Consider the following 22,773-nt stretch of genomic DNA (forward strand, 5'->3'; position numbering starts at 1 on the left):
TACATAGCAAGCTCTGTGGTCTCTTCTTGTAGGGGCAATAATCTCATCATGAGGTCCTCACCCTCATGACCTCATCTAAACCTAATTACCTTCCAAAGACCCCACCTACATAATACCATCACTTTGGAGGTTAGAACGTTAATATATGAATTTGGAGAGGACAAAATTCAGCACCAAGGAGGATAGACAACAGATTTTGAATGATTTAGTCTTTTTTTTTTAATATATGAAATTTATTGTCAAATTGGTTTCCATACAACACCTCGTGCTCATCCCAAAAGGTGCCCTCCTCAATACCCATCACCCACCCTCTCCTCCCTCCCACCCCCCATCAACCCTCAGTTTGTTCTCAGTTTTTAACAGTCTCTTATGCTTTGGCTCTCTCCCACTCTAACCTCTTTTTTTCTTTTCTCCTTCCCCTCCCCCATGGGTTCCTGTTAAGTTTCTCAGGATCCACATAAGAGTGAAACCATATGGTATCTGTCTTTCTCTGTATGGCTTATTTCACTTAGCATCACACTCTCCAGTTCCATCCACGTTGCTACAAAAGGCCATATTTCATTCTTTCTCATTGCCACGTAGTATTCCATTGTGTATATAAACCACAATTTCTTTATCCATTCATCAGTTGATGGACATTTAGGCTCTTTCCATAATTTGGCTATTGTTGAGAGGGCTGATATAAACATTGGGGTACAAGTGCCCCTATGCATCAGTACTCCTGTATCCCTTGGATAAATTCCTAGCAGTGCTATTGCTGGGTCATAGGGCAGGTCTATTTTTAATTTTCTGAGGAACCTCCACACTGCTTTCCAGAGCGGCTGCACCAATTTGCATTCCCACCAACAGTGCAAGAGGGTTCCCGTTTCTCCACATCCTCGCCAGCATCTATAGTCTCCTGATTTGTTCATTTTGGCCACTCTGACTGGTGTGAGGTGATACCTGAGTGTGGTTTTGATTTGTATTTCCCTGATAAGGAGCGACGCTGAACATCTTTTCATGTGCCTGTTGGCCATCCGGATGTCTTCTTGAGAGAAGTGTCTATTCATGTTTTCTGCCCATTTCTTCACTGGGTTATTTGTTTTTCGATTGTGGAGTTTGGTGAGCTCTTTATACATTTTGGATATTAGCCCTTTGTCTGATATGTCATTTGCAAATATCTTTTCCCATTCCGTTGGTTGCCTTTTAGTTTTGTTGGTTGTTTCCTTTGCTGTGCAGAAGCTTTTTATCTTCACGAGGTCCCAGAAATTCACTTTTGCTTTTAATTCCCTTGCCTTTGGGGATGTGTCGAGTAAGAGATTGCTACGGCTGAGGTCAAAGAGGTCTTTTCCTGCTTTCTCCTCTAAGGTTTTGATGGTATCCTGTCTCACATTCAGGTCCTTTATCCATTTTGAGTTTATTTTTGTGAATGGTGTGAGAAAGTGGTCTAGTTTCAACCTTCTGCATGTTGCTGTCCAGTTCTCCCAGCACCATTTGTTAAAGAGACTGTCTTTTCTCCATTGGATGTTCTTTCCTGCTTTGTCAAAGATGAGTTGGCCATACGTTTGTGGGTCTAGTTCTGGGGTTTCTATTCTATTCCATTGGTCTATGTGTCTATTTTTGTGCCAATACCATGCTGTCTTGATGATTACAGCTTTGTAGTAGAGGCTAAAGTCTGGGATTGTGATGCCTCCTGCTTTGGTCTTCTTCTTCAAAATTCCTTTGGCTATTCGGGGCCTTTTGTGGTTCCATATGAATTTTAGGATTGCTTGTTCTAGTTTCGAGAAGAATGCTGGTGCAATGTTGATTGGGATTGCATTGAATGTGTAGATAGCTTTGGGTAGTATTGACATTTTGACAATATTTATTCTTCCAATCCATGAGCAGGGAATGTCTTTCCATTTCTTTATATCTTCTTCAACTACCTTCATAAGCTTTCTATAGTTTTCAGCATACAGAACTTTTACATCTTTGGTTAGATTTATTCCCAGGTATTTTATGCTTCTTGGTGCAATTGTGAATGGGATCAGTTTCTTTATTTGTCTTTCTGTTGCTTCATTGTTAGTGTATAAGAATGCAACTGATTTCTGTACATTGATTTTGTATCCTGCAACTTTGCTAAATTCATGTATCAGTTCTAGCAGACTTTTGGTGGAGTCTATCGGATTTTCCATGTATAATATCATGTCATCTGCAAAAAGCGAAAACTTGACTTCATCTTTGCCAATTTTGATGTTTTTGATTTCCTTTTGTTGTCTGATTGCTGATGCTAGAACTTCCAGCACTATGTTAAACAACAGCGGTGAGAGTGGACATCCCTGTCATGTTCCTGATCTCAGGGAAAAAGCTCTCAGTTTTTCCCCGTTGAGGATGATGTTAGCTGTGGGCTTTTCATAAATGGCTTTTATGAGCTTTAAGTATGTTCCTTCTATCCCGACTTTCTCAAGGGTTTTTATTAAGAAAGGGTGCTGGATTTTGTCAAAGGCCTTTTCTGCATCGATTGACAGGATTATATGGTTCCCCTCTTTTTTTTTTTATTAATGTGATGTATCACCTTGATTGATTTGCGAATGTTGAACCAGCCCTGCATCCCAGGAATGAATCCCACTTGGTCATGGTGAATAATTCTTTTTATATGCCGTTGAATTCGATTTGCTAGTATCTTATTGAGAATTTTTGCATCCATATTCATCAGGGATATTGGCCTGTAGTTCTCTTTTTTTTACTGGGTCTCTGTCTGGTTTAGGAATCAAAGTAATACTGCCTTCATAGAATGAGTCTGGCAGTTTTCCTTCCCTTTCTATTTCTTGGAATAGCTTGAGAAGGATAGGTATTATCTCTGCTTTAAACGTCTGGTAGAACTCCCCTGGGAAGCCATCTGGTCCTGGACTCTTATTTGTTGGGAGATTTTTGATAACCGATTCAATTTCTTCGCTGGTTATGGGTCTGTTCAAGCTTTCTATTTCCTCCTGATTGAGTTTTGGAAGAGTGTGGGTGTTCAGGAATTTGTCCATTTCTTCCAGGTTGTCCAATTTGTAGGCATATAGTTTTTCATAGTATTCCCTGATAATTGTTTGTATCTCTGAGGGATTGGTTGTAATAATTCCATTTTCATTCATGATTTTATCTATTTGGGTCATCTCCCTTTTCTTTTTGAGAAGCCTGGCTAGAGGTTTGTCAATTTTGTTTATTTTTTCAAAAAACCAACTCTTGGTTTCGTTGATCTGCTCTACAGATTTTTTAGATTCTATATTGTTTATTTCTGCTCTGATCTTTATTATTTCTCTTCTTCTGCTGGGTTTAGGCTGCCTTTGCTGTTCTGCTTCCAGTTCCTTTAGGTGTGCTGTTAGATTTTGTATTTGGGATTTTTCTTGTTTCTTGAGATAGGCCTGGATTGCAATGTATTTTCCTCTCAGGACTGCCTTCGCTGCATCCCAAAGCGTCTGGATTGTTGTATTTTCATTTTCGTTTGTTTCCATATATTTTTTAATTTCTTCTCTAATTGCCTGGTTGACCCACTCATTCGTTAGTAGGGTGTTCTTTAACCTCCATGCTTTTGGAGGTTTTCCAGACTTTTTTCTGTGGTTGATTTCAAGCTTCATAGCATTGTGGTCTGAAAGTATGCATGGTATAATTTCAATTCTTGTGAACTTATGAAGGGCTGTTTTGTGACCCAGTATATGATCTACCTTGGAGAATTTTCCATGTGCACTTGAGAAGAAAGCATATTCTGTTGCTTTGGGATGCAGAGTTCTAGATATATTTGTCAAGTCCATCTGATCCAATGTCTCATTCAGGGCCCTTGTTTCTTTATTGACCATGTGTCTAGATGATCTATCCATTTCTGTAAGTGGAGTGTTAAAGTCCCCTGCAATTACCACATTCTTATCAATAAGGTTGCTTGTGTTTATGAGTAATTGTTTTATATATTTGGGGCCTCCGGTATTCGGCGCATAGACATTTATAATTGTTAGCTCTTCCTGATGGATAGACCCTGTAATTATTATATAATGCCCTTCTTCATCTCTTGTTACCGCCTTTCATTTAAAGTCTAGTTTGTCTGATATAAGTATGGCTACTCCAGCCATACTTTTGGCTTCCAGTGGCATGATAAATAGTTCTCCATCCCCTCACTCTCAATCTAAAGGTGTCCTCAGATCTAAAATGAGTCTCTTGTAGACAGCAAATAGATGCGTCTTGTTTTTTTATCCATTCTGATACCCTATGTCTTTTGGTTGGCGCATTTAATCCATTTACATTCAGTGTTATTATAGAAAGATTCGGGGTTAGAGTCATTGTGATGTCTGTATGTTTTATGCTTGTAGTGATGTCTCTGGTACTTTGTCTCACAGGATCCCCCTTAGGATCTCTTGTAGGGCTGGTTTAGTGGTGACAAATTCCTTCAGTTTTTGTTTGTTTGGGAAGACCTTTATTTCTCCTTCTATTCTAAATGACAGACTTGCTGGATAAAGGATTCTCGGCTGCATATTTTTTCTGTTTAGCACACTGAAGATCTCGTGCCAATCCTTTCTGGCCTGCCAAGTTTCAAAAGAGAGATCAGTCACGAGTCTTATAGGTCTCCCTTTATATGTGAGGGCACGTTTATCCCTTGCAGCTTTCAGAAATTTTCTCTTTATCCTTGTATTTTGTCTGTTTCACTATGATATGTTGTGCAGAAGATCGATTCAAGTTACGTCTGAAGGGAGTTCTCTGTGCCTCTTGGATTTCAATGCCTTTTTCCTTCCCCAGTTCAGGGAAGTTCTCAGCTATTATTTCTTCAAGTACCCCTTCAGCACCTTTCCCTCTCTCTTCCTTCTCTGGCATACCAATTATGCATATATTATTTCTTTTTAGTGTATCACTTAGTTCTCTAATTTTCCCCTCATACTCCTGGATTTTTTTATCTCTCTTTTTCTCAGCTTCCTCTTTTTCCATAACTTTATCTTCTAGTTCACCTATTCTCTCCTCTGCCTCTTCAATCCGAGCCGTCGTGGTTTCTATTTTGTTTTGCATTTCCTTTAAAGCGTTTTTCAGCTCCTCCTGACTGTTCCTTAGTCCCTTGATCTCTGTAGCAAGAGATTCTCAGCTGTCCTCTATACTGTTTTCAAGCCCAGTGATTAATTTTATGACTATTATTCTAAATTCACTTTCTGTTATATTATTTAAATCCTTTTTGATCAGTTCATTAGCTGTTGTTATTTCCTGGAGATTCTTCTGAGGGGAATTCTTCTGCTTGGTCATTTTGGATAGTCCCTGGAGTGGTGAGGACCTGCAGGGCACTTCCCCTGTGCTGTGGTGTACAACTGGAGTTGGTGGGCGGGGCCGCAGTCAGACCTGATGTCTGCCCCCAGCCCACCACTAGGGCCACAGTCAGACTGGTGTGTGCCTTCTTTTCCTCTCTCCTAGGGGCGGGATTCACTGTGGGGTGGCGTGGCCCTTGGGCTACTTGCACCCTGCCAGGCTTGTGATGCTGGGGATCTGGTGTATTAGCTGGGGTGGGTAGGCAAGGTGCATGGGGGCAGGAGGGGCAGGCTTAACTCGCTTCTCCTTAGGTGATCCACTTCAGGAGGGGCCCTGTGGCAGCGGGAGTCAGATCTGCTGCCAGAGGTTTGGCTCCGCAGAAGCACAGAGTTGGGTGTTTGCACGGAGCGAGTAAGTTCCCTGGCAGGAACTGGTTCCCTTTGGGATTTTGGCTGGGGGATGGGCCAGGGAGATGGCGCTGGCGAGCGCCTTTGTTCCTTACCAAACTGAGCTCTGTCCTCTGGGGGCTCAGCAGCTCTCCCTCCCTTTGTCCTCCAGCCTTCCCACTTTCCGAGCAGAGCTGCTAACTTATGACCTCCCAGATGCTAAGTCGCGCTTGCTGTCGGAACACAGTCCTTCAGGCCCCTCCGCTTTTGCCAGCCAGACTCGGGGGCTCTGCTTGGCCAGCAGGCTGACCCTCTGCCCCGGCTCCCTCCCACCAGTCCGTGGGGCGCGCACTGCCTCACCGCCCTTCCTACCCTCTTCCGTGGCCTCTCGTCTGCACTTGGCTCCAGATACTCCATTCTGCTAATCCTCTGGCAGTTTTCTGGGTTATTTAGGCAAGTGTAGGTGGAATCTAAGTGATCAGCAGGACGCGCAGTGAGCCCAGCTTCCTCCTATGCCACCATCTTCCCAGTCTAGAAACTCCACACTGTTTTCTGAGTGACTACACCAGTTTGCATTCCCACCAACAGTGCAAGAGGGTTCCCATTTCTTCACATACTGGCCAGAATCTGTAGTTTCCTGATTTGTTCATTTTAGCCATTCTGACCAGTGTGAGGTGATATCTCAGTATGGTTTTGATTTGTATTTCTCTGATATTGAGTGACATTGAGCATCTTTTCACATGTCTGTTGGCCATCTGTATGTCTTCTTGGGAAGTGTCTATTGATATCTTCTGTCCATTTCTTCACTGGGTTATTTGTTTTTTGGTTGTTGAGTTTGTAAGTTTTTCATAGATTTTGGATACTAGCCCTTTATTCGATATGTCGTTTGCAAATATCTTTTCCCATTCCATCAGTTGCCTTTTATTTTTGTTGATTGTTTCCTTTGCAGTGTGGAAGATTTTTATCTTGATGAGGTCCTAATACTTCATTTTTGCTTTTAATTCCTTTGCCTTTGGAGATGTGTCAAGTAAGAAATTACTGCGGCTGAAGTCAAAGAGATTGTTGCCTGCTTTCTCCTCTAGGATTTTAATGGTTTCCTATCTCACATTTAGCTCTTTCATCCCTTTTGAGTTTATTTTGTGTATGGTGTAAGAAAGTGATCTATTTTCATTCTCCTGATGGTCACTCTCCAGTTCTCCCAGCACCATTTGCTAAAGTGACTGTCTTTTTTTCCATTGGATGCTATTTCCTGCTTTGTCAAAGGTTAGTTGGCCATATGTTTGTGGGTCCAATTCTTGGTTTTCCATTCTATTCCATTAGTCTATGTGTCTGGTTTTCTTGTTTTGTTTTTTTACCAATAACATACTGTCTTGATAATTACAGCTTTGTAGTAAAGGCTAACGTCTGGGATTGTGATGCCTCCCACTTTGGTTTTCTTTTTCTACATTACTTTGGCTATTTGAGGTATTTTTTGGTTCTGTAAATATTTCAGGACTGTTTGCTCAAATTTTGAGAAGAATGCTGGTGAAATTTTGATTGGGATTGCATTGAATGTGTAGATTGCTTTGGGCAGTAATGACATTTTAACAACATTTATTCTTCCAATCCATGAGCATGGAATGTTTTTCCATTTCTTTGTGTCTTCCTCAAATTTCCTTCATAAGCTTTCTATAGTTTTCAGCATACAGATATTTTACATCTTTGGCTAGGTTTATTCCTAGGTATTTTATGGTTCTTGGTACAATCGTAATTGGGATCAGTTTCTTTAAAAAACTTTTTTTTAATGTTTATTTTTGAGACAGAGAGAGACAGAGCAGGAATGGGGGAGGATCGGAGAGAGAGGGAGACACAGAATCTGAAACAGGCTCTAGGCTCTGAGCTGTCAGCACAGAGCCCGACGTGGGGCTCTAACTCACAAACTGTGAGATCATGACCTGAGCTGAAGTCGACGCTTAACCAACTGAGCCACCCAGGCACCCCGGGATCAGTTTCTTTATTTCTCTTTCTGTTGCTTTATTATTGGTGTATAAAAATGCAACTGATTTTTGTACATTGATTTTGTACCCTGAAACTTTACTGAGTTCATGTATCAGTTCTAGGAATCTTTTGTTGGAGTCTTTCAGGTTTTCAATGTAGAGTATCATGTCATCTGCAAAAAGTGAAAGTTTGACGTTTCTTTCCCAATTTTGATGCCTGTTATTTCATTTTGTTGTCTGATTGCTGAGGCTAGGACTTCCAAAACTATGTTTAACAACAGTGGTGAGAATGGACATCACTGTCATTTTCCTGATCTCAGAGGAAGCTCTCAGTTTTTCCACATTGAGGATGATATTAGCTGTAGGCTTTTCATATATGGCTTTAATAATGTTTAGGTATATTCCTTCTATCCAGACTTTTTTGACGGCTTTTATTAGGAAAAATGTTGTATTTTGTCAAATGCTTTTTCTGCATCTATTGACAGGATCATATGGTTCTTATCCTTCTTTTATTAATGTGATGTATCACATTGATTGATTTGAGAATATGGAACCAGTCCTGTAGCTCAGGAATGAAACCACTTGATCCACCCACTTGATCATGGTGAATAATTCTTTTTATACACTGTTGAATTTGAATTGCTAGACCTTGTTGAGAATTTTTGCATCTAAGTTCATCAGGGATATTGGCCTGTAGTTTTCCTTTTTTGTGGGATCTCTATCTGGTTTAGCAACAAAGGTAACACTGACTTCATAGAAGGAGACTGCAAGTTTTTCTTCCATTTCTATTTTTTGGAACAGCTTGAGAAAGATAGGTATTAAATCTGCTTTAAATGTTTGGTAGAATTACCCAGGGAAGCCATCTGGTCGAGGATTCTTATTTGTTGGGAGATTTTCTATTCAATTTTTTCACTAGTTATGGGTCTGTTCAAATTTTCTATTTCTTCCCACTTGGTAGTGTGTGGGTGTCTAGGAATTTGTCCATTTCTTCCAGGTTGTCCTGTTTGCTGGCAAATAATTTTTCATGGTATTCCATGATAATTATTTGTATTTCTGAGGGATTGGTTGTGATAAATTCATTTTCATTTTATTTTATCTATTTGGGTCTTCTCTCTTTTGTTTTTGAGAAGTCAGACTAGGGGGGTATTAATTTTATTTATTTTTTAAAAAAATCAACTCTGAGTTTCATTGATCTGTTTTACTGGTTTGTTTGTTTGTTTGTTTGTATTCTATATTGTTTATTTCTGCTCTGATCTTTATTTCTCTTCTTCTGCTGGTTTTGGGGTTTCTTTGTTGTTCTGCTTCTAGTTCCTTTAGGTGTGCTGTTAGATTTTGTATTTGGGATTTTTTAATTTATGGATTAATTTATGGATTGCAATGTATTTTCCTTTGAGGACTACTTTCCTGCATACCAAAGGGTTTGGGTTGTTGTGTTTTCATTTCATTAGTTTCCATATGTTTTTCAGTTTCTTCTTAAATGTCTGTTTGACTCATTTGTTCTTTAGTAGGATGTTCTTTAACCTCCATGCATTTGGAAGTTTTCCAAACTTTTTCCTGTGGTTGATTTCCAGTTTCATAGCATTGTGATCTGAAAATGTGCATGATATGATCTCAATTCTTTTACATTTATTGAGTGCTGTTTTGTGACCCATTACGTAATCTATCTTGGAGAATGTTCCACGTGCACTCAAGAAGAATGTATATTCTGCTGCTTTTGGATGAAAAGTTCTAAATATATCTGTTAAGTCCATCTGTTCCAGTGTATCATTCAGAGCCATTGTTTCTTTATTGATTTTATCTCTAGATGATTTGTCCATTGTTGTAAGGAGTATTAAAGTCCCTGCAATTACATTTTTACCAATAAGATTGCTTAGCTTTGTGATTAATTGTTTTATATATTTAGTTCCCCTGAATTTGGTGCATAATCATTTATAATTATTAGCTCTTCTTGATGGATAGATACTGTAATTATTACATAATACCCTTCTTCATATCTTGTTACAGTCTTCAGTTTAAAATCTAGTTTGTCTGATATATGTATGGCTACTCCAGATTTCTTTTGACTTCCAGTAGCATGATAGATGGTTCTCCATCCCTTCACTTTCAATCTGAAGGTGTTCTCAGGTCTAAAATGGGTCTCTTGTAGACAGCAAATAGATGGGTCTTGTTTTTTTTATCCATTCTGATACCCTGAATCTTTTGATTGGAGAATTTAGTCCATTTACATTCAGTGTTATTATTGAAAGATATGTGTTTAGAATCATTGTGTTACTTGTAGGTTTCATGCTTGTAATGATGTCTCTGGTCCTTTATAGTGTTTACAATACTCACAGATTCCCCCTTAGGTTCTCTTGTAGGGCTGGTTTAGTGGTGATAAATTCCTTCAATTTTTGTTTGTTTGGGAAAATCTTTACCTCTCCTTCTATTCTGAATGACAAGCTTGCTGTACAAAGGATTCTTGGCTGTCTATTTTTCTATTCATTACATTGAAAATGTCCTGCCACTCCTTTCTGGCCTGCCAAGTTTCAGTAGATAGGCCTGTTATTTCCCTTATGTGTCTACTCCTGTAGGTTAAGGCCCATTTATTTCTGGCTGCTTTCAGAATTCTCTCTTTATCTTTGTATTTTGCCAGTTTCACTATGATATGTCATGCAGAAGATCAATTCATGTTACATCTGAAGGGAGTCCTCTGTGCCTCTTGGATTTCAATGTCTGTTTCCTTCCCCAGATTGGGGAAGTTCTCAGCTATGATTTGTTCAAGCAAACCTTCAGCCCTTTTTTCTCTCTCTTCTACTTTTGTAACTCCTATGATATGGATATTGTTTCATTTCATTGAGTCACATAGTTCTCTAATTCTCCCCTTTGATCCAGAATTTTTTTCTCTCGTTTTCTTAGCTTCATCTTTTCCGTATTTTTATTTTCTACTTCCTATTCTCCCCTCTGCCTCTTCAATTCTGGCTCTCACCACCTCTAGTTTATTTTGCACCTCATTTATAGCATTTTTAATTCATCATTACTCTTTTTTAGCTCCTTGATCTCTGTAACAATAGATTCTCTGCTGTCTTCTATGCTTTTTTTCAAGTCCAGCAATTAACATTACGACTATTATTCTAAATTCTTGTTCAGTTATATTTTTATATGTTTTTATATAAAACATTTGCCATTTCTTCCTGGAATTTCTTTTGAGGAGAATTCTTCCATTTCATCATTTTGGCTAGCTTTCTGTCCCTTATGTGTTTGAAAGCTTGTTATGTGTCCTTCACCTGTGAGCACCACTATATTAAAGAGGGGTCATACACTGTCCTGGGTCTGGCCCTTTAGGAGGTTTTTGTTTTTTTGTTTTTTTTTGGAAAGTGTTACTTGTTCTCTGTTGTTATGAGTTCGGTTACTTTATCTCCCTACTCGATATTTTGAACCCTCTACTAGGTGTGCTTTCATTTGTTCCTTTAAGTAGCCCTGAAAAGGAAAACAAACAAACAAACCAACAAAAAAGAAACAGAAAACAAAAACACTCAAACACACACACACACAAAACCAGAAACACCAGCTACAAGTAAACAACAGGGTGGAGGTGGTGATGATGGAAGAGGCATTATCCTATAAAGAGAGAAATTACAGCATGGGGGGGGGGGAAGAATAAAAATTGACCAGAGAAACTATACAGCTTAATCCAGAGAGAGAGAAAGGAATATAAAAAGGTGGGGGAAAAGAAAAAGAAAGAAAGTTATCTAGACAGATAAACTATATGGCTTAATCCAGAGAGAAAGGAGGATAAAGAAGGAGGTGTGGAACATGCATCAAGAGAATGAATTAAATATGTCTGCTTAAACAAACTAACAACAAGAGTAACCAGACTAGAGGAGGGAAGAGATAAGAAGGAGAAAAGGAAGGAAGAATATATCTATATAATAACTGTCTGAGGATTAAATCAGTCAATGCAACAGCGCTGGTCTGGAGGACAGGCCATCTGGTTCATCAGCATCAATCCTGCTCTAGTAGATACACAGTTACCAGGTGAGGAGGGGCGTGTTTTGGTGTAGGTGGGTGCTGCCTCCACTGTGGGCCCTGTTGTCACTCCTTGTTGGTGATGGGGAGAAAAATGGCGACACCCCAGTCTCTCCTCCATGGACAAGGCATCCCAAACCACTTTGTTCCAGCTGTCTTCACTCTGCCACAGGTGCAAACAAGGCGGTTTGTCCTGCTCTGCTGACTCCCATGCCCTGGTGCTTGGCTGGGATTCAAACTCTTTCTCTTGCATGCGCCTGTACTGGGGAAGCACTGCCTTGCACTGCCCAATATGTGTTTCCTGGCTGGCAGGCATAGGCAGGCTTTGTCATGTCCCACAGCACCATAGGGAGGGAATCACTGTCTCCTACTGCAGACTACACCCCTGACCCAGTCACTGAGCAGGGCCTGGCTCCCCTCCTCCTCAGGTGCTCGATGCAGGCAGCTGGTCTCAGTCTGGAGAAAGCCCCTTAGTTAGAGATTGGCTCTTTCTCTGACCCTGTCCGTGGCTTTTCTCTTGTCCAGTTACAGTCCTATGTTTCCCCAGTATCTCTTTCTCTTCCTGTTGTCTCTCTGCAGAAGGGGATCCCTCCCCTCCTTTCATTTTATTTCTCCCAGTTCTCATTTTATCTCTCCCAGTTTGCAATAATGCCTGTCAGGTTGTCCCAGTGGGTCCCTGGAAGCGCTACTGTCTCTTTTCTTCCAAGACTCTCAGAGTTCAAAGTCCTTTAGTTTCAACACTGCTTTGTTTGTGAGATGAGAGAACTTTGGATCCCCCTATTTCTCTGCCATGTTGGCCCCTCTTCCAATGCTGAACAACTTCTTACAAATCTGCTAGGACGTGCTTTCAAGGCAAGGCGGCCATGGTCAGGTGCAGCTGCACCTGCAGCAGGGCACTCTGGGGGTCAGCTCACAGCTTGGGATCAGTCCTTTTTTTAAATTTTTTTAAAACGTTTATTCATTTTTGAGAGACAGAGAGAGACAGAGCATGAGCAGGGAGGGGGCAGAGAGAGGGAGACACAGAATCTGAAACAGGCTCCAGGCTCTGAACTTTCAGCACAGAGCCCAACGCGGGGCTCTAACTCACAAACTGCGAGATCCTGACCTGAGCCGAAGTCGGACGCTCAACCGACTGAGCCACCCAGGTGCCCCAGGGATCAGTACTTCTTAAAATGAACTAATAATTCAGTTTATGAGCCCTCCAGTCTTGGAAAATCTCTCATCTGACTCCACAGAAAATACTGGGTGCTGGCATATTGGTTATTTCTTTACGTAAGGCACATCAACATTACAGCTGTCTGTGGACGCAGACATCAGATAAGTGGCTGTGGTACTCAGTGTTCAGCTCAGGTAGAAGCCAACCTCACCAATATTGTCTATGAAAGATACAAAGATGGAAAAGAATAGTGTAATTCTCTCTTGTTTTTTTGTGTGTTTTAAAACTAACAAAATTTAAACCACATACAAAAACATAAGAAAGAAGTAAATCATTCAAAATTCCACCATCCAGAGAAAAGCATTCTTAAAATAGTGGTAATCAGTATCCCACACATATTCTATTTTATATAATTGGATTATTTCTTTTTATCTATTCTTTAATGTCTAATTTCCACAGAAAAATGAGAGGCTGATAAACTTCATTGATTCATTGATTCATGTCAATCAATATAGATCTACAACCTTTTAAACACTTGCATCATATTTTATTGTATATATGTGTTCTTGTTTTTAAAATTTTTTAATGTTTATTTATTTTTGAAAGAGAGAGACAGAGAGTGTGAGCAGGGAGGGGCAGAGAGAGGGGGAAGTACAGAATCTGAAGCAGCTTCCAGGCTCTAAGCTGTCAGCACAAAGCCCAGTGCGAGGCTCAAACTCATGAGCTGTGAGATCATGACTTGTGCTGAAGTTGGTCGCTCAACTGACTGAGTCACCCAGGTGCCCCTGTATATATGTATTCTTAACCATGGGCACACTGATGATCATTTGGATCATCTCCAAAGTTGTATTATGATAAGCAATACTTTGATGATTATCCTTGGATATTAATGTCTTTTCACATTTATGTGACTAACATTTTAGAGTAAATTTCTACAGAGAGATGAATCAAAAAGAGCATATGACAATTAACTCATATTCTCAAAAAACTGTTGTCAGCATGTAGAAACTTTTCATGTAAATGATATTTAATTTTTATTTCTTTGTTACTGGTGAGGCTAACTTCTCCACATATTTTGAACCCTTTTATTTCTTCTTTTGTGAATTTACTATCTATCATCTTTCAGTTTTTGTTGCATTTTTTTTCTTATAGTATTTCTATGATTTTGTTTTTTACCCATGAATCTGTGATATATGTGAAACTTATGATGTTGTAAGGAATGAGTTTGGGATCAAGTCTTAGTAACATTTCTTGAATAGGCCATTTTCTACCACACTTCTTTCAAAGGAAAGACATTTTGGTGTTTAAGAACATGGACTTTGTTGTTAGATATACTTGGGTTTGGGTCCCAAGTTGGGCTCCCTATAGGCTGTGTGACTTAAGGTAAGTTACTTTTCCTTTCTATGTTTCCATTTCTTCATGTAAAGTTGGGATGATATTAATAGCTACCTCATATAGTTGTGAGGTTAAAATTAGCAAATTCATATGAAGCACTCATCAAAATGTCCAATAACAAATGATCAGTAAGTTTATTAATTAGTAATAGTTATTTTTATCATAAGTGTCTAAATTTTCAAATATAGTTAAATCGCTGGCACAGTGATTAAAAACATGGACTCTGAAACAGAATACCAGAGTTCCAAAACCTATCTCCAACTTATCTCCAGGCAAAAGCCATGGAGTTACAGAGCAAGGGGCAGAACAAGAGCCTAGCAGGGAGTCACCTGGAACTCTGGGATAGCCACCAGGTTGCTAAGGTTCAGCAGGGGCTAAGTATGGCCTGGATGTGCTGTCACTTATCACAGTGTTCCTCCCTTTATTTTAAGGGAATCACAGCAGACATTTCTTTTTGAATTTAACTGAACATATTCATACCTGATTATAGTTCCTTTTGTTCTGGACGTGGAATCCATTGATTTTCTGTCTGTTACTATAGTTTTGCATTTTCTAGAATGTGTATACACAGAATGATACAATATGTTTTCTTTTACATCTGAATTTTTTCATTTAACAAAGTGCCTTGAGATGTATTCATATTATGTATATCAGTAAATTTTAATCCTTTTTCTAAGTTTTTATTTCAATTTCAGCTGGTTAACATACAATGCAGTATTAGTTTCAGGTGTAGAATTTAGTGATTCATCACTTACATACAATACCCACTGTACTTCACAATCAGTGCCCTCCTTAATACCCATCACCTGTTTAACCCATCCCCCCAAATACCTCCCCTCTGGTAGCCATCAATTTGTTCTATATACTTGACAGTGTGTTTCTTGATCTGCCTCTCTTTTTTTCCCCCATGTTCATTTTTTTTTATTTCTTAACTTCCATAAAGGAGTGAAATCATATGGTATTTGTTTTTCTCTGACTGAGTTATTTTTAAGCTTAGCATAATACTCTGTAGCTCCATCCACATCATTGCAAATGGCAAGATTTCATTCATTTTTTTATGGATGAGTAGTATTCCGATATATATTCTGATATATATATATATATATATATATATATACACACACATACACACACACACATATATATATAATACTATATATAGTATTCCAATATGTATACATATTCCTATATATATATATATATATATCTCAAGTAATTTAAAAAATTTTATTGTTACATAGAATTCTATTATCTGAAGCTACCACAATTTGTTTACTCATTCACCAGCTAATAGGTTTTCAGTTTGTGTCCTGTTATTTGGCTATTATTTATTAAACTGCTCTGAACAGGTGCACCTGGGCAACTCACTTAAGCATTGCAGTCTTGATTTTGGTTCTGGTCATGATCGCACAGTTGTGAGATTGAGCCCTGCATTGGACTCTGTGCTGACAGTTCAGACCCAGCTTGGGATTCTCTCTCTCTCCCTCTCTCTCTACCCCTCCCCTGATCATGCTTCCTTCTCTCTCCTTAAGACAAACACACAAACAAACATTTAAACCACTCTGAACAAACAAGTACAAATTTTTATCAGTGATTTAGGCAAACTGATCTTTTTTTGTTAATGTTTATTTTTGAGAGAGAGAGAGTGCAGGGGAGGGACAGAGAGAGAAAGAGAGAGAGAGAGACATCTGGAGTGGGCTCTGTGATGACAGCAGAGAGCCCAATGTAGGGCTTAAACTCACAAACCATGAGATCATGACCTGGGATGAAGCTGGACTCTTAACCAACTGAGCCACCCAGATGCCCCTAGGCAATTTGATCTTGATGCAGTTTTCTTTGTGATTTTTTTTCCTTAGAGGTTATTAAACATCTTGAATCTGAGGTAAACACCTTATGCCAAATATGAAATATTTTGGCCATTATTTCTTCAAGTAAAATATTTTTCTGTTTCCCTTCTTCTGGGACTCCAATTACACATATACTGGACCACTCGGTATTGTCCCAAAGGATACTAATGCTTTCTTCAGTTTTTTTTTTCTGTGTCCTTCATTTTGGATAATTTCTCTTGCTATTCAGGTTCACTGATATATTCTTTAGTGTTGTTCATTTACCCAGTGTATTTTTAATTTCATATATTGTATTTTTATTGCTGGACATTACATTTATATCTATTCAAATTTTTATTTTATCTCTTTATCATGCTCATGTTTTGCTCAACCATCTTGACCACATGGAGTATAACTGTATTAGCTATTTTAACATCCTTTTCTGCTAGCTCCTTTATCTATGTCACATGTAAGTATGTTTCTACTGATTAGATGTTCTCCTGGTTATGCATCATACTTTCCTTATTCTTGTATGGCTGGTAATTTTTTATTGTATGCTGGACATTGTCAATTTCATGTTGTTTGCTGGATTTGCTGTAATTCTTTAGATATTTTTAGATTTTGTTATGGGATACCACTATGTTACTTGGGATTAATTCAATCCTTTCAAGGATTGTTTATAAGCTTTGTTAGAGGAAGTATATATTGCAATATCTTTATTAGGACTTTACCAGGTTCTCCAGGCATTAAGAGACTGTCTTCCCACACTGGTTGGTGAAATGTGAACTATTCCTAACCCTATGCAAACCTGAGGATTTTTTTTTCCTGCTTAATCCTTTTTAGTGGTTCTTTCCATGGCCTTGGTAGTTTTTGCATATATATTCCCAGTTCAGAACTCAGTCAAAGACCCATGGGATCATTTCTGTAGATCTCTGGAACACCCTGTTGCAGATTTCTCTTCAGTACTTTGTTCTATAAAGTATTTGCCTTAGTACAATTTAGCTGCCTTGGTCCTCCTGAATTTGGATCTCTATCTCTTCAACTTAGCAAGGATACTGGGCTCTATTTGTATTGCTCTCACTGTGCTATACCCTGGAAACTGATTTTAGGCAGTAAGCTCATGCAGTCATAGGGCTTATCTTTTTGGCTTCCCTTATCTCAAGGATCACATCCTGTGCTGCCTTCTCTCCAAATCTGAAAAACACTGAAATATTTTTGTCTGGTCTGGTTTTCTAGATTTTTAAGGCAAGAGGGTAAGTCTGTTCCATTACGTGTTACATCTTGTTGGATAAAGTCCTCTATTTAGATTTTAAGATTATGGAAACTAATTTTTATTTTACTTAAATGCCCAAATTTACTGAAGGATATGTATGAAAAACTGAATAATATATTTTTTGCTATAGTAGAGATAATTAAGAGTGCTGTATTAATTTATAAGAAGTTTTCAGAAATTGGAAAAAAATATATAAATATAAGAACCAGGCAAAAAGCCTGAATTTTTCTAGAATGTTAAGTAATAACGTTAAATAAAAGTTGTATGATCAGCATAGTCAATATAATATATATATAATGCAATATAATATAATTTGTTAGTTATGATTTTGATGCTTCAGGTACTGATGTACTTTTATCCAGAAAAACAAATACCGTAGATCTTTTATTGTATTTAAATTTTTTCTTGCAGGTATTAGTAGCATAGTGAGAGAAACTATGCCCTAGATTCATTATAGGTATTCTACTCTAATATTTTCCCACCAATACAAAGGCATCTGGCACATTTTCTATTACAGATTATTTCCATTTCGTATTTCTTAAGATCATTATAGCATTTTATTCCTTCTATCTATCTTTTCCTCCTGAATACAACCTGAATAAGCTAAAAATCTACTTTCTTTTCTGCAACCAAATACATGAGTTTCACTTTTGAGACATCACCAGATGTTATAATCTGTTCTAGAAGTTATGGTTTTAAATATTTTTATTATCCTTGCTTATATCTTGGTGTAACTACTTTTTAATTTATTTTTTCTTCCAATGTTTATTTTTGAGAGTGAGAGACAGACAGAGTGTGAGTAGGGGAGGGGCAGAGAGAGAGGGAGACACAGAATCTGAAGGAGGCTCCAGGCTCTGAGCTGTCAGTACAGAGCCCTATGCAGGGCTTGAACTCACAACCATGAGATCATGACTTGAGCCAAAGTTGGATGGTTAACCAGGTACCCTATTACTTTTTAATTTCTATGCGCAGGATAGTTCTTTCAAAATTGAAAGTGTGACAGGTTGTGTACACATTTCTTTTACGTTTAGGTTTCAATACTAATACTCCAAATAAAATACCAAGCTGTCATTTAGAACATGGACTCCCTTTCCTCACCCAGTGACACCAAGGCAGGCACAATAGCAACAGCTTCCAACCACAGGGGCCACTTTGGGGAGTCTCTCTCTCTTTGCAGTCCTGAGACACTCCTCTTCTGTTCAAGGACACCAAAGACACCAAGGCAGGCAGGAATATAATCACAACAGGGGACAGAGGGAAAGATCCAAGAACCTGAGAATAAAATATTTCACCCAATATTAACAGCAGAGAGCAAATAAGTTAAATAACAAAAACAAAACCAAATAAAACACAGAAACTCAGGGGTCTGTGGGAAACAAATAATAAAAAACATCTAACATTTATATCATTTGGAGTCCCGGAAGGAGAGGAAAAAGAAAGTTGGACTGTTGGGGAACCTGGTGGCTCAGTTAGATAAGTGTCTGACTCTGTTTTGGCTCAGGTCATGATCTCATGGTTTATGAGATCAAGCCCTGCATGGGGTTCTGTCCTGACAGTGCAGAGCCTGCTTGGGATACTCTCTCTCCCTCTCTCTCTGCCTCTCCCCTGCTTGTGCTCTCTCTCTTTCTCTCAAAATAAATAAACTTAAAAAGAAAACAAAAGTTGGGTTGAAAGAGTTTTTGAAACAATAATGTTTATACAATCCAAGGAATATACTCCACAAGTAAAGGGCTCAGTCTCACATGATTGTCCTCCACTCACCCCATTTCAGATGCCAGTCCCAGGATGTCACTTGTTCTTCTGATTGGCTATAAATCAGAATTCTTCATGACTTTCTCCTATGCTTGTTAATTTGCTAAAACTACTCACAGAACTCCAGGAAACACTTAGGTTTACCAGTTTATTATAAAGGATACACTTCAAAAACAGCCAGGTGGAAAAGATGCATAGGGATAGATATGGGGAAGGAGGATCAGGATTCCATGCTTTTTCTGAGGCTACCACCCTTCCAGCACCTCGATGTGTTCATCAATGTGGAAGCTCTCTGAACCCCTCCAGTTAAGGTTTCTATGCAGGCTTCATTATATGGGCATGGTTGATTAAATCATTGGCTATTGGTAGTTAACTCAACCTTTGCCTCCTCCCCTACCCTTTCCTCAGAGGTTAGAGTTGGGTGGGTGGGGGGATTCTGAAATTCCCAACTCTCTAATAAGATGGTTTGGTCTGCTGGTAACCAGTTCCTTATCCTTAGGGGCTTTCCAAAAGTTGCTTCATTAACATAAATTCAGACATGTTTGAAAAAGGCTTGCTATGAGTAACAAAAATTGCTCTTCTTATCTTTTTCACTCAGGAAATTCTAAGTGTTTAGGAGTTTTGTGGCAGGAACTGGGAATGAAGACCAAACATATTTTTCTCATTATATCATATAATATCATACATCTGCACATTCTATATCTGGAAAAAATATGTTTTGGGAGAAAATTAAGATAGTAATGTTATAGAAAATGAAGACAGGATCCAAGTAATTCACAAAATCCAACACCATTCATAATAAATACTCTCAGCAAATTAGGAATAGAGAGAACTACTTCAACTTGATAAACAACATATACACAAACCCCACATCTAACATCATATTTAATGGTGAAAGACTGGACATTTTTTGCCCAAGTCTGGGAACAAAGTACGATTCAACATAGTACTCGAAATTCTAGCTGCCACAATAAGATAAAAAAAGAAATAAAAGACATACAGATTGGAAAGAAAGAAATAAAACTTTCTGTATTTGCAGATGGCATGATTGCATCTGCAGAAGATCCCAATGAATTGGATTTTCAATTCCTCAAACTGCCTGTTAGAATTAGTAAGTGAGTTTACCAAGGTCACAGAATCCAACATCAATACAAGAAACCTAATAGAATGTCTAGATGCTAAGAATAAACATGTTGAAACCAAAGTTAAAAATATAATACCATTTAAAATCACTCAAAATAAGTTGCTACACTGAGGTATAAACCTGACAAAACATGCAGAGGATCTGTGTGCAAAAAAAAAAAAAAATCACAAAATTCTTACTTAAAAAAGCGAAAGAAGACCAAAAGAAATGGAGACACATACCACGTTCAAGGATTTGAAGGCTAAACATTGTAAAGATGCCAAATCTCCATAACTGGATCTGTAGGTCGATTGAAATTCCTATCTGTGTTTTAGCATGGCTTTTTGTAGAAATAGACAAGCTTTTCCTACATTTTATATGGAAAGGCACAAGCCTTAGAATAGTTATGTAAGGGATGAATCACGGGAATCTACTGCCAAAGCCCAAAACACACTGTATACACTGTATGTTAGCTAACTTGTCAATAAATGATATAAAAAAATAAATTAATGTAGCTTAAAAAAGATCTTGGCAAAGAAGAATAAAGGTTTGTAGCTGTTAAAACCACATTTATAAAACAGGATATATTCAAGGAAGTTGAATATCATGCTTCTGTGTAAGATGTAGGAAGTCCCAAGAGTCCATTGCTTCCAACCTAAGAATGAGAAAAAATGGATAATTTACAAAGTTGCTGACAAATTATACCTGTAAAGAGTGAGACAAGAGAGGAAAACCCATAATATTCTCTGAAAACTATAGTCTGATTTCAACCTAATGCCACAGGCTTTGTTCTTTCAAATGGGAGAGAAAAAGCAACGGCTTCAAAGAGAAAACTCAGAAGACTTCTCTTCATTACAGGGACTTCAAATCTGGCAGGTTTCAAATTGGGTTCATCAACTCAAACTTTTGCCACTTCCTGTGTTTCTCATCTCAATAAATGTCACCACCACCCTTAGGCTGTCACCTGTCACTTAGGCTGACACACAGTGTCATCCCAGACTCCTCTCTGTATCATCTGCCTCATTCAATCACTTAATAAAACCTACCAGTTTTATTTCCCCAAATTTTCTTAAATCAACTCCATCCTCTTGCTTACCACCATGAGAACACCCCCAGCTCTTATCCTGCGATCACCAGGTCTATGCGGGTGACTTGTCTGTTTCCCATCTAGCCTACATCTTGCAATCACCTAATCTCAAGAAAATTAATATCTGACTTAATTTCTGAGAAGAGATTGAGCTGCTTAGCATTTGCTTCCACTGCCCTTCCTGGCCTGCTTCCTCCCAATCTGATCTCTCCAGCCCTGTCTCCTGCTGGTTTGTAACCAAGGAATTCCAAGCTGTAGTTCTTGCTTATCCTATGTAGACGCTTTCAAGCTGACCCACTGGTAGGAACAGCACTCCCTTCTTTGCTCTAGATAATACTCTCATTTTACAGATTCGGTTTGGTTAAACTATACTCCAGTGTAGCTGGTGTCCTTCACCTAGACAAGTACCCAGGGGAACCTGTATTTTGGCCTTTGCCCATCATTTTGAAACTATTCCTCTGTGCTCACATCCCACCCATTGCTCTGAACGCGCTGTCTGCAGCCACAGGGACACTCACCACAGTCCCTGAGCCCGTGGAACACGCGTAGGCTAACTTGTCCTCTTTTCCTCCCACTTACCTCTGCCTTTCCGTCCCGTCAGTCTGGTGACGCACAGTATAGGAAAACCAAGGTCATGGCGATAACTCAAGACCCTCCCACGTTACTTGCACAGGCTGAAAGGCATCTGCGCCCACAGGCAGTTCGGACTCACTGGGTCCGATGCGGAGCTCTGCCCCTCCCGCCACCCAGAGCCTGAGACTTACTGGGCACTGCCTGGCAGGCTCCCTGGCCCCGGTGCGCGGCGTCTGGGTCCGCGGAGATGCGGCGGGAGCAGCGCTGGACTAGGCTCTCTGAGCGGCGCGTGATGGGCTCCCTGCAGCGCTTCAGGTGACCTTCGGCACCATTGCTCTGGCCGGCCCACAGTCCCGCCTGCCGTTCCAGGCGCCGGGGATTTCGCGCCCAGCTCGCCTGCCGGATCGCCCTGAGCGCACAACCCGGGAGGCCTCCTGGACCTCCCTCTTCGTTCTGTTAGTCAGCCAGTCATCCACAGGCATTTATTTCGCTGGGCACTGGGGGCAATACGTGGAGCAAGGGCCCCTTTGGACTGGGACGCCCCTGTGGGTCCTCCTATCTGCTTGAGCCTCTCCTCATCGACTCCCCTTTCAAACTTTCTCTCTTCCAGTTCTTTCTTCTGCCCACACCTTAGATAAGCCGGTCCTGGTGAGAGTCTATCCATTGCCCAAGAGAGAAAAGAATCAGCGTGTGGATGGTGACATAGTCCTCCAGTGATCAGGCCCTGCAGCCTTTCTAAACTTGGTGGATGGAGTGCTTCCCCCTGTCCCTGAGCTTTTCCTTACCCTTCCTCCCTTACTTTTCTTCCAGCTTTTCTCAGGATCCCCTCGCCCAGGTGCCATGCCTGTCCTGTCCTGTTCCTGGCTGCAGGCTTCTAGGACTCAGTCTATCCTCAGCTTTCTAGATGTACTGAGGTGGGCTCTGGGACAGCCCTGGTGGTGCAGGGGACCTCAGTGGACTCAGATAAAGCCCCAGCCTCCCTACACATTAGGCTAACGTCA

The 22,773-nt window shown here is 39.6% G+C and overlaps 1 protein-coding gene across 8 annotated transcripts in view; it reads left to right on the forward strand.

Annotated features, from left to right (window-relative positions):
* The first annotated feature begins 21,904 nt into the window (after positions 1-21,904).
* Positions 21,905-22,773, forward strand: part of LOC125147161 (beta-galactosidase-1-like protein 3) — a 63,602-nt gene continuing 62,733 nt past the window's right edge. For all 8 annotated transcript variants that reach the window (XM_047824214.1, XM_047824217.1, XM_047824215.1 and 5 more), the window contains exon 1: positions 21,905-22,087. In XM_047824214.1, the coding sequence (XP_047680170.1) occupies positions 22,020-22,087 (68 nt within the window). In that variant the 5' untranslated portion in view covers positions 21,905-22,019. The remainder of the gene's footprint in view (positions 22,088-22,773) is intronic.

Source organism: Prionailurus viverrinus, chromosome D1 (assembly GCF_022837055.1).
Source record: "Prionailurus viverrinus isolate Anna chromosome D1, UM_Priviv_1.0, whole genome shotgun sequence".
Lineage (NCBI taxonomy): Eukaryota > Metazoa > Chordata > Mammalia > Carnivora > Felidae > Prionailurus > Prionailurus viverrinus.